The 12,359-nt window shown below is 42.2% G+C and overlaps 1 protein-coding gene across 3 annotated transcripts; it reads left to right on the forward strand.

Moving 5' to 3' along the window:
- Positions 1 to 1,210: 1,210 nt before the first annotated feature.
- Positions 1,211 to 11,074, forward strand: C4BPB (complement component 4 binding protein beta). Of its 3 annotated transcripts, none has more exons than XM_049703046.1 (6): positions 1,211 to 1,339; positions 1,897 to 2,067; positions 3,820 to 3,996; positions 7,765 to 7,858; positions 9,772 to 9,895; positions 10,642 to 11,074. In XM_049703046.1, exons 1-6 carry the CDS (start codon positions 1,282 to 1,284, stop codon positions 10,711 to 10,713), a joined length of 696 nt encoding a protein of 231 aa, XP_049559003.1. In that variant the 5' UTR covers positions 1,211 to 1,281; the 3' UTR covers positions 10,714 to 11,074. The 3 variants fall into 3 exon arrangements, with proteins under 3 accessions (XP_049559003.1, XP_004282462.1, XP_049559006.1); XM_004282414.3 differs by having other exon boundaries at positions 10,866 to 11,074; XM_049703049.1 differs by lacking the exon at positions 1,897 to 2,067 and having other exon boundaries at positions 1,234 to 1,339; positions 10,866 to 11,074.
- The last annotated feature ends 1,285 nt before the right edge of the window (positions 11,075 to 12,359 follow it).

Consider the following 12,359-nt stretch of genomic DNA (forward strand, 5'->3'; position numbering starts at 1 on the left):
GCTTCCCTGGTGGCGCAGTGGTTGAGAGTCCGCCTGCAGATGCAGGGGACACGGGTCCGTGCCCCGGTCCGGGAAGATCCCACATGCCGCGGAGCGGCTGGGCCCATGAGCCATGGCCGCTGAGCCTACGCGTCCGGAGCCTGTGCTCCGCAACGGAAAAGGCCACAATAGTGAGAGGCCCGCGTACCGCAAAAAAACCCCAAAAAACCCAAAAAACAAAAAAACAAAAAAAACAAAGTAATGATAATGGATGGGGATGAGAATAACATTAGAGACCTTACTGTGTTTTTATGCCTTTATATTTATTATTATGCTTTATATTTGTTATTTTATTTAAACTTAAGATTTTGTAGGAATTTTACCCCAGTTTTGTAATTGGAGCACAGACAACTAGCTAATGGCTGTAATCATCATGAATAAGAAGCTATGGGAACCCAAAAGCAATTTTACATGCTTCATTCCCAAGACCAAAGCATTCCCCTCATCTCTCTCTTAGCTCATTTGGTTGACTCTGGACTCAGGTCAAATCCTGCCCAGAAGACCACGGAATGGGAAGCCTGGTGCAGAGCTGGCAAATGAGGACATTGTGTTGCTGCAGGACTTTGGAGTCCTTCTCAAGTTTGGAATCCACCAGGACCAGCTCCCTTCTGGGAAGCCATATGGTCTGGAAGGTTGGAGACAGGTAAAGCTAGTTGACTTCCTTGAGCTTTTAGACTTCAATGCTGCTTACAGTCTTAGGATACCTGGTATTTGAGAAAGGGGGAGGAGGTAGCACCCAGAGTTGGGTTTTACTTGGGAAAGCACAAGGAATGCACACCTCCACCCCCACCTCCCCGCCTCTACACACAATGCTGGAGAGAGTTGCAGAAGGTGGACTGTAAACACTGGCAAATATCGACAGATGTGAAGGTCATGGCAAGACCATTTGGCCAAAATCTGTTGGGGAAAGATCAGCCTGCAGTTCAAAGGGACTGGTCAACTGGATTTGCATAAGCAACACTTGGGCTATTTCTGAAACTGAGTTTTAAAACTGGCAACTCTTTTTTATCACCCCTTTGGGTTTTTGCAAAATCCCTCCTTGTACCAACTTCCTTACAGCTACTCTTATTTCCTGTTGTAGAATTTTTTTTTCCTTCCAGGGAAGAGAAATCAAGACAACCCCTTCTCTAGGAAGGAGGTGGTTGGTCTGATCTCAAGTGGTGTGAGAAGACCTATTTTGATCTAAACCAGGATCTTAGGCTGGGTTATTTCCAACCCAGGTCAAACAATTTTGATCGCAAGATGTTTTTCTGGTTTATGTGCTGTCTTGTGGATATGTGGCTGATTTCTGCCTCAGATGGTACGTATGCTTTTCTAAACCTCAGTTTGTAAAGCATGTGATATCAGTTTGTGGATTATGAGGCATTCTATCTGGGGTGTTAATGAAACTGAAGTTTGTAAAATATATTTCCTTCATTGAAAAATCTCAAATTACTTGGGCTAATGCTCTGAACTAAATAGGGGCATAGTAAATATTTAATGATTTTGCTCTATGAAGTGGGTCATTGTCTGCTACTTTCCCGTTCTGTTCTGGGAACAAAAAATGTACCAATTTCAAAATCTTGAGAGGTCTTATTTATGATAAACTCCAGGACCACTATTTGGAAAGGGGATTGTTTTTTTTAGGAGTGGATAACTTACGGCTGAACTTGAGTAAAACTCCTGTTATTCTTTTGAAAACAAAACTTTGGGAATCCTTGGGCAGGAAGGGATGTGGATGTACATGGACATGGAAGAGTACAAGGAATCAGAATGAATAATCAAGCCAAAAGACACTTGGATGGGGAATCTAGTAAGTGCTTCCTCAGGGCACGTGATATGTCAAACGAATCGTGTTTTTTTTTTCCCCTCCAACAGAGATCTGTCCAGAACTTCCCCCAGTGGACAATAGCATATTTGTTGCAAAGGAGGGGGAAGGACAAATTCTGGGGACTTACTTATGTAACAATGGCTACCACCTGGTAGGAGAGAAAACCCTTTTTTGTAATGCATCTAAGGGATGGAATGCCTCTGCTCCAGCGTGCCGCTGTAAGTTTGATCTTTCTGCTACTTTGTTCACCTTGTCATCCCTCTGTATTCTTTCATATCGTACCTCCAGTAGGCCATGGTAAGACTTTATAAGAAAGAAAATTCTCAACTTCTAGTAATACATTTTTAAAGCACTCTAGTTGTGGAACTTCTCTTAGTAGGTACATAATCAGCTCTTAGTATTAATTTAGTTGAATTAGTAGACGCAATCATCCCTACAAGAAGGAAAGGATTTCTTCTACATATTAAAACTACTTTTTTGGGGGGCTGTAATTTGTTTAATATCATATTGCTTTAAAATTTTTAAGTTATGCAAAATTTTAAATATATACAAAAGACAGAACTGTAAAATGAATTCATATGTATGATCAACATGACTTTTTTAATCTACAATTCTGCTTTGCATTATTATTATTTTGAAGTAAATATATCTTATCATTTCATTTCATCCATCATATAATTTTTTTATTTTTATTTTTTTTTGCGGTACGCAGGCCTCTCACTGTTGTGGCCTCTCCCGTTGCGGAGCACAGGCTCTGGACGCGAAGGCTCAGCGGCCATGGCTCACGGGCCCAGCCGCTCTGCAGCATGTGGGATCGTGCCAGACCAGGGCACGAACCCGTGTCCCCTGCATCGGCAGGCGGACTCTCAACCACTGCGCCACGAGGGAAGCCCCCTAATTTTTTTTTTTTTAATAAATATATTTTATTTACTTTATTTTTGGCTGCATTGGGTCTTCGTTGCTGCACGCGGGCTTTCTCTAGTTGTGGTGAGTGGGGGCTGCTCTTCGTCGTAGTGTGCAGGCTTCTGTTGTGGAGCACAGGTTCTAGGCGCACGGACTTCAGTAGTTGTGGCATGTGGGCTCAGTAGTTGTGGCACGTGGGCTCAGTAGTTTTGGCTAACGGACTCTAGAGCACAGGCTCAGTAGTTGTGGCGCATGGGCTAAGTTGCTCCGCAGCACGTGGAATCTTCCTGGACCAGGGCTCGAACCCGTGTCCCCTGCATTGACAGGTGGATTCCTAACCACTGCACCACCAGGGAAGCCCCATCATGTAATTTTTGAAATGGGAAAATTTATGTTCTCAATTTACAAATGTGATAACAGAAATCTAAGTGATTTGTTCAGGTTCATAAAACTCATTTGTGGTGTCTGTAGAGATGGAGAATAATTAGTCCACATTCTCTTTATTAATACTGTTTTTAGGAATAGCTGGATTAGTTCTCCTTTAAACCTAGAGTGTAAAGTTCTCCTTTATACCTAAAGCACACCTGTATATTTATCCTTTATTCATACAACCAAATTCACATCCCTTTGTATTCTCCTGTTTTTCTACCTGGGCAGAACAAAAGAAAACAAAGCAAAAAATGATGACTAATGTGTGTATTTGACAGGATGAAAGGGAAGGAAACATTTGCCTCAAACATGGGCTCAAGAATTTTGAGCAATGCTTAACATAAGAGAATGATGAACATGCTATTGGTAATTTCCAATTACATGCTTAATTTTAGTAAGTTCAAATGTCAGTTGTCAGTCTTGTGCATGATCAAGACATTTTCTACCACAGTTAAGGGCAACCCAGTCTTTTCTCATTCTGCATTGATATGGTTTCGTACCATGTACCAGTCCATATTAAAAGGTGCAATTTTACTTTCTCATTTTCAATTTTCTTGATGAAGCCTGAGGAGGTCTAGCCTTTGCTGTGGTAGGTTTCCGCTTAGCCCTTTCAGATCTCTGCCTGTTTTCTTCTTCAGTGGGCCACTGTCCTGACCCTTTGCTGGTGAATGGTGAGTTTAGTTCCTTGGAGCCTGTGAACGTGAATGACACTGTCACATTTAAATGCAATGAGCATTACGTCCTCAAGGGCAGCAATTGGAGCCGGTGCCTAGAGAACCACACCTGGGTGCCTCCCTTTCCTGTCTGCAAAAGCAGTAAGTATAAGAGAAAAAAAGGGTAAATCCCAAAGATACTGATCGGCAGTAAAAGTCTAGCCATTCACCACATGCCCACAAGGCTGTCCTCTTTTTTGTATCTAGAAAGGGTTTAGGATCTAGCAGGCAGCCAAGAAAGAGCCAAGCTCAACACAAGCAACGCATTCTAATGCAATGATCAGCACCCAAACAATAAACAACACCCGCCCCCCCCCCGCCTCCCCTCCCCCAAGTAGGATTCCTGTACTACTAGATCTAGCACAGGGTAGTTTGGGACATCCAACTATATTTTTTTAAAATTTCAAGATTATGTGATAACTTTTTTTTTTGAAAGATAAACAAAAAAAGGGGGAAAAAAGACCATAACTCATCATTGCAAAATTACATAGAATAAGAGTTGAAAATACCTCCTTTTATCACTATAGTTCATAGCTCTCAGAGGTAATTAGTTGGATGTGTTTAATGACTTTTTATTATGTTTACACAGATATTTTAAATAAATGCACACACACACATACCAACACACATATATACCTACAAAGATGGGACTTTGCTATACATATTTTTTAAATAGCTTCTTTTTTCATATAACAATATACATGGGAATCTTTTTCAGATCGGTATGTATAGCTCTACCTCCTGCTTTTTAACTACATGTGGATATGCCATGATTTATTCCATATCTCTCATATTGATGAACATTTATTATACTTCCATATTTTTGCTATTACAAACAATGATGAAATGAATGTTATTGTATATATATATATGTCTATACACATACATCTTTATGTCTATGCTACTATTTCTATAGGATAGAGTCCTAGAATGATTGGTGAGTCATAGGATATCATTATTTGCAAAATATACCTGAAAAATCCAAGAAATTCTACTAAAAACTTCATTCTTAGATACAAAATAAATATTGAAAAATCAACAGTTTTCACTTTCTAGTAATAGTTATCAGATGGATATTGAAATGTAAAAATAATTCCATTCATGACACCTATAGGAAAATTTACCAAAGGACATAAAATAAGACGTGACTAAAAGAAAAGATCCTGGATGGGCAGACTTGGTATTACAATGCACTCCTAACCAGAATTTTAAATTAAAAAATAGGAAACAAAAAATTAATTTTAAAATCTCATTTGGAATGGTACACATTGCAAATTTATTTATTTCAATACTTTATTTTTTTAGAGCAGTTTTAGGTTTCTAATAAAATTGAGAGGAAGATACAGAGATTCCCCCTATTGCCCCTGTTCCCACATATGCACAGCCTCCCCCCTGCCCCCCCCATTATCAACGTCACTCACAAGAGTGGTACATTTGTTACAATTGATAGGCTTACATTGACACATCATTATCACTCAAAGTCCATAGTTTACCTAAGAGTTCACTCTTGGTTTTGTACATTCAATGGATTTGGACCAATGTATAATGACATATGTACATCGTTATAATCTCATACAGAGTATTCTCACCACCCTAAAAATCCTCTGTGCTCTGTTATTTATCACTTTACTTCCCCCACCCCTCTCAACCACTGATCTTTTTATTGTTTCCATAGTTTTGCCTTTTCCAGAATGTCATACAATTAGAATCATACATTGTGTGGTCTTTTCAGTTTGTCTACTTTCACTTAGTAACATGCATTTATGGTTTCTCCATGTCTTTTCATGGCTTGATAGCTCATTTCTTTTTAGTGCTGAATAATGTTTCATTTCTGGATGTACCACAGTTTACTTATCCATTCACTTTCTGAAGGACATCTTGGTTGCTTCCAAGTTTTGATAATTATGAATAAAACTGCTAAAAATATCCATGTGAAGGTTTTTTTTCTATGATGTAAGTTTTCACCTTCTTTGGGAGTTAGATCATGTGGTCAGAGTATATTTAGTTTTGTGAGAAACCACCAAACTGTCTTCCAAAGGGGCTCTACCATTTTGAATTCCCACCAGCAATGTATGAATACTGCTGTTCCAAAACCTTCCCAGCATTTGGTGTTGTCAGTGTTCCAGAGACTGACCATTCTAATAGATGTGTAATAGTATCTCACTGTTGTTTTAATTTGCATTTTGCTGATGACATATGATGTACAGCATCTTTTCATATGCCATCTGTATATCTTTGGTGAGGTGTCCATTTGGGACACTGGAGTTCCTTAATCAACTCATTGAAATTCTTTTTCCTTTCTTCCACACAACTTTTGAACTCAGGTTTTGATCTTTTAAAAGTTATTTATTAACCGCTCAAATAATACATCTCTGTTGTGGAAAAATACAGAAAATAAAAGAAGAAAACATTTAATTACCTACAAACCTACCACCCAGAGATAACAGAGTACTTCGGTATATAATTTTCAGACTTTTTTTTTTCTGTTCATATATGTTGGTATGTGCCTGTGTTTTACAAAAATAGTATTATATTATACATGCTCTTTTATGCTTTGCTGTTTTAGTTATCTATTTGTTTTGAAGACTTTGTGTTTCAGTAAATACATAATTATTCTTAATTTAGCTGTTAATCTTTTTTTTTTTTCGCGGTGCGCGGGCCTCTCACTGTTGTGGCCTCTCCCGTTGCGGAGTACAGGCTCCGGACGCACAGCCTCAGCGGCCATGGCTCACGGGCCCAGCCGCTCCGCGGCATGTGGGATCTTCCCGGACCGAGGCATGAACCCGTGCCCCCTGCATCGGCAGGTGGACTCTCAACCACTGAGCCACCAGGGAAGCCCAGCTGTTAATCTTGATCAACAAGTTTAGACTCATAACCTCAGAGCTGGAAGGGACCTTAGGGATAATATTATTTAGCCTGCTCATCTTATAGATTAAGAAGGAAGCTGAGGACTTCCCTGGTGGTGCAGTGGTTAAGAATCCACCCGCCAGTGCAGGGGACATGGGTTCGAGCCCTGGTCCAGGGAGATCCCACATGCCGCGGAGCAACTAAGCCCATGCGCTACAACAACGGAGCCTGCTCTCTAAAGCCCAAGAGCCACAACTACTGAGCCCACGTGCTACAACAACTGAAGCCCGCGGGCCTAGAGCCCGTGCTCCACCACAACAGAAGCCACTGCAGTGAGAAGCCTGCGCACTGCAGTGAAGAGTATCCCCCGCTCGCTGCAACTAGAAAAAGCCTGCGTGCAGCAGTGAAGACCCAATGCAGCCAAAAGAAAAATTAATTAATTTTTAAAAAAGAAGGAAGCTGAGAAAGGTAAAATGGCTTATTTCATGCCATTGGTCAGTGGAAGAGCCAAAACCAAAACTCACAACATCTAGTACCTTGTCCGACTCTCTTTCCATAATTTTACAGATTCATTCTCTTTCCTCGCAGCTCTGTTCTCCGTTTTTTGCTGAATCCCTCATATGGTACAACTGTCACACAGGGGTAGTCAACCTCCATTTGAGCTCATGCTATTTACTGTTTCAGGAGTTACTTCTTCCATCTCTACCTATAGCCTAATTTTTCCCTTCTTGTACACTGACAATTAGCATCTCTACAACTTAACCTTCCTTTCCTCAAGTTCCTGCCAATCACAGAGTACTCTCACATCACTAATGACTCAGAGAATGAGCCAGGGGAGGGAGTCTTTCTCATGGATAAATATGATTTGACCAGAAGGAAATGAATGGAGAACGTGTCCCAGATCCCACATGGGCTTGTGAAGGTGGCAGGTGCTGGACTACACAGTTGCACTTAGGGCCCTGGCGTTGTTAATTGAGCATTACTGGACTTCACAGCTGCCATTCTTATACTCCTGTCTCTCAGGAGACTGTGGCCCTCCTGAGAATCCAACTCATGGCTATTTTGAAGGAACAGATTTCAACTCGGGATCTACCATTACTTATTACTGTGAAGCGAGGTAAGTGTATTGCAGCCTTTTAAATATGAGACCTTGCCCATTGACTAGTAGCCTTGTTCTGGAAAAGACCCAGTCTATCTCAGCCTAGTCCCCTGATTACCTAGCACATTCTGATATATATTTTTTTAATTGATTTTTAAACATTTTTTTAAATTAATTAATTTATTTTTGGCTGCGTTGTGTCTTTGTTGCTGTGCGTGGGCTTTCTCTAGTTGCAGAGAGCGGGGGTTACTCTTTATTGCAGTGCGTGGGCTTCTCATTGCGGTGGCTTCTCTTGTTGCTGAGCCCAGGCTCTAGGCCCGCGGGCTTCAGTAGTTGTGGCACGTGGGCTCAGTAGTTGTGGCTCGCAGGCTCTAGAGCGCAGGCACAGTAGTTGTGGCTCATGGGCTTCGTTGCTCCACAGCATGTGGGATCTTCTCGGACCAGGGCTCGAACCCGTGTCCCCTGCATTGGCAGGTGGATTCTTAACTACTGTGACACCAGGGAAGTCCTACACATTCTGATTTTGAGAGCTGCTTTAGCCCACTGCCAGCTCTCCCCAAGCCCTAGAAGACAGACTGATCCTCCTGTTTATCCTAATAGAAGTATCACTCTTTTTTCTCTTAGCTAAGACAAGATAAAATATTTAAAATGTATGTTTTTCTGGGGCTTCCCTGGTGGTGCAGTGATTAAGAATCCACCTGCCAATAAAGGGGACACGGGTTCGAGCCCTGGCCCAGGAAGATCCCACATGCCGCAGAGCAACTAAGCCTGTGCGCTACAACTACTGAGCCTGCACCCTAGAACTTGTGTGCCACAACTACTGAGCCCATGTGCCACAACTACCAAAGCCCGTGCATCTAGAGCCTGTGCTCTGCAACGAGAGAAGCCACTGCGATGAGAAGCCCGCACACCGCAACGAAGAGTAGCCCCTGCTCGCTGCAACTAGAGAAAGCCTGTGCACAGCAAAAGACCCAATGCAGCCACCCCCCCAAAAAAATATGTTTTTCTAAACAGTCTCAGTCCCAGAACAAAAAACTCAAAAAAACCCCACAGAATATATGGAAGTACAGAAATAGAATTATTTAGAATAGAGATCCTTAGGACATAATAATTAAAGTCTAACCTTAACTTAGACTGCCTGGTCACCTGCTTACAGATCCCCTAATCTTTTCTTTTCCTGGCCTCAATCTTATTAACCCAGAGTCATGTGACCTCACTGGCATTTCAATCTCATTATTTACCTCCAATGCATTTTGCCATCAACTCTCATGTTTTTCTGATTAAGAGCTGAGGCTCCTTTTAAGCAGTTCCCCAAGATTTATTTCAAGGCTGTCTCTAGCTTTCTACTCCTTTTTAGAGCATAGATGACAGATGCTTTTTTTTTTTTTTTTTTTTTTGCGGTACGTGGGCCTCTCACTGTTGTGGCCTCTCCCGTTGCGGAGCACAGGCTCCGGACGCGCAGGCTTAGCGGCCATGGCCCACGGGCCCAGCCACTCCGCGGCATGTGGGATCTTCCCGGACCGGGGCACGAACCTGTGTCCCCTGCATCAGCAGGTGGACTCTCAACCACTGCGCCACCAGGGAAGCCCGACAGATGCCTTTTTAAAGTACTGAACAATGAAGAGGTTCCTCCCTCACCCTTCCCACCCAAAAACTGTGTGTGTAAAAACACATATTTAGAATTTTTCACTCCTCCATGTCTTACAGTCTGACTCATCCCTTGGGTCCTCTCTGCTCCCAGGAGAATGGTTTTACTTTATGACTACTTTGTAATATTGAGATAACTTACGCATGCATTAGGGCTCTGGGGCAGAAAAGTAGATTCTATTACAGTGTGAAATACTGAAATACTGTTACATAAAACCAGCTTTAGTTGCGCAGTTCAAAAAAGTGGAAGTGTAAACGTTGTTGCCATTCTTACTTGCGTCCAGGTACTACCTGGTGGGCACACAGCAGCAACAGTGCATTGATGGGGAGTGGAGCAGTACCCTTCCGGTCTGTGAGTTGATCCGAGAAGCTCCCAAACCAGCTGAGTTGGAGTTGGAGAAGGCACTGGTAAGAGTGGGCTCTTTTCTGTCTTATTCACAGCTGTGCCTCCAGGGCCTGGTGTCGCTGTTGGCATATGCTCAGTAAATAGCTGTTCTATTTGGAATGTCTTTGAATGGATTGGTCTTGGCCTGATTGTAGAGTGGGGCCTATAAACTAGTAACTCATGTTTTTGTATATGAATTCCCATTCTCCACCATCATTAATACCTCATGAGGCCCTTTTGGTAGGGGTTGTTGTCTCATGTGCTTTAAAGAGCAAGGTAGGGCTTCCCTGGTGGCGCAGTGGTTGAGAGTCCGCCTGCCGATGCAGGGGACACGGGTTCATGCCCCAGTCCGGGAAGATCCCACATGCCGCGGAGCAGCTGGGCCTGTGAGCCATGGCCGCTGAGCCTACACGTCCGGAGCCTGTGCTCCGCAACGGGAGAGGCCACAACAGTGAGAGGCCCGCGTACCGCAAAAAACAAAATAAATAAAGAGCAAGTTACATAAACTTATGTCTTAGACTTGGAAGTATTGCTGCAAAAAGTCTCTAAAATTTTTCTAGACTTCAAAAAAAAAATCACAAAAATGCTGAACAGATCCATTTTCATTGAGACTCCTCTCTTAGTCTATATTTATTACTGGGATGACAAGTAGATTTAAGCCACTAAATTTTATTTTCAGAAAATAAAAAAGTACCTCAGGGGCAGGCAGTGATAACTTCCCCCAAGACACACCAAGTTGCAAGATTTTATATATATCTCTGTACCCCAGGGAGAAGAGAGGGACACTTGGCAGCATCCTGAAAGGGGCCCTAGGCAGCCCCCAACCAACCTGCAAATTTAAATGATTCATCATGTTGAAGACCCAGATCTGTACTGAAGCTAGCCTTGTTCTGAGCCCCCATTTGGGCACCTAAGCACTACTCATTAGCTTCCGAGTGTAGAGCTGAGTCTCAGTTCTTAAATTGTTAACTTCAAAAAATGTTCTTTCTTCAGCTTGCCTTTCAGGAGAGTAAGGAACTTTGCAAAGCCATAGTGAACTTTACACAAAGATTAAAGAAAAGTGGCTTAACGGTGGAGAAAGAAAAATTTTCTCTGGAAATAAGGAAAGCTGAGTTGAAGACAAAAATGTTGCCCTGACATTGTCTGAGCAGACTGAGTAATAGAAATACTCCTATGAATAAAATTTCCTCTTGGCTCTGAAATTGGTTTCAGATTTTTCTTTCTTTGGGCCGAAATGCAACTTCATAGTAACCAGCTGCAGTTGCATGACGCATGGGGTGTGTCTGTGTGTGTGTGTGTGTGTGCGTGTGTGTTGGATGTAGAATGATCAAGTGTGGTGATTGTCTAAGACCAGAATTAGAAACGCATTAATGGGAAGGGAAAGGTTTAATTTCCTGTCTGAAAGAGAATGGGAAGCTCAGATCACAGCGAAGGTACATGCCTTATTTTTTTTCTCTTTTCTTTTTTTGGCAGTGCCGCACGGGTTGGGGGAATCTTAGTTCCCCCATCAGGGATTGAACCTGGGCCCTTGGCAGTGAAAGCGTGGAGTACTAACCACTGGACTGCCAGGGAATTACTGTTTCATTTTTTAATATGAGATGCAAATTATTAACAAAAATTAACCCCCAATTAACCAAAACTTATGAGGCAAAAATTAATGTCTCATTTTGGGAAAATAGGCTCAGAACAGCTATAGCCTTAAAATGACTTATGGAGACAAAAGTAGAGTTAGAACCCAAACTCTCGCCTGGATCTCCCAGACATCCTGTTTATAAAACCAGGTTTCCAAACCTTCTGTGGTAATATTGCTCACTGCCTTTTGGATGAAACTTAGCCCTCAATTTGAGATGTTGCAACACATATGAATATATTTTCTTATTCTTTTTTCAGTTTGAGATGTTGCAACACATATGAATATATTTTCTTTTTTTTCCTTTTTTTTTTTTTTTTTTTTTGCGGTACGAGGGCCTCTCACTGTTGTGGGCTCTCCCGTTGCGGAGCACAGGCTCCGGACGCGCAGGCTCAGCGGCCATGGCTCACGGGCCCTGCCGCTCCGCGACATGTGGGATCCTCCCGGACTGGGGCACGAACCCGCGTCCCCTGCATCGGCAGGTGGACTCTCAACCACTGTGCCACCAGGGAAGCCCTGAATATATTTTCTTATTCTTTTTTCAGAGGACGAAAGAAATAAGAATCCTTAGGTTTTCTTGTCAAGATTTTATACTGATCTGGTATGACAAGCTTCTCCCATCTCTGACTCTGACCTCTACTCCAAATGCATAGGAACTCTTGGTAAAATACAAACAAAATACAGAAAAGAGCCTGAAATAATGGAAAATCTCTAGGGGAAGTTATGAGGGAGAACAAGAAACAGCCTCTCGGGTAGCCTACAGTCTGTTAATAGACACATATATACATATCATTAATTCAGTGTGTTTAGAATGAAGCACACCCCTCTCATGAAAACTGCTATGGGCGCTTGCATGG

The sequence above is a fragment of the Orcinus orca genome, chromosome 1, assembly GCF_937001465.1.
Source record: "Orcinus orca chromosome 1, mOrcOrc1.1, whole genome shotgun sequence".
Taxonomy (NCBI): Eukaryota; Metazoa; Chordata; class Mammalia; order Artiodactyla; family Delphinidae; genus Orcinus; species Orcinus orca.

Bases quoted from the DNA above. Each gene is read 5' to 3' on its own strand.
- C4BPB (XM_004282414.3), top strand. From the start codon at position 1,282: ATGTTTTTCTGGTTTATGTGCTGTCTTGTGGATATGTGGCTGATTTCT. The intron at 7,859-9,771 runs GTAAGTGTATTG...ACTTGCGTCCAG, and splicing joins ACTTATTACTGTGAAGCGAG to GTACTACCTGGTGGGCACAC. The intron at 9,896-10,865 runs GTAAGAGTGGGC...TTCTTTCTTCAG, and splicing joins TGGAGTTGGAGAAGGCACTG to CTTGCCTTTCAGGAGAGTAA.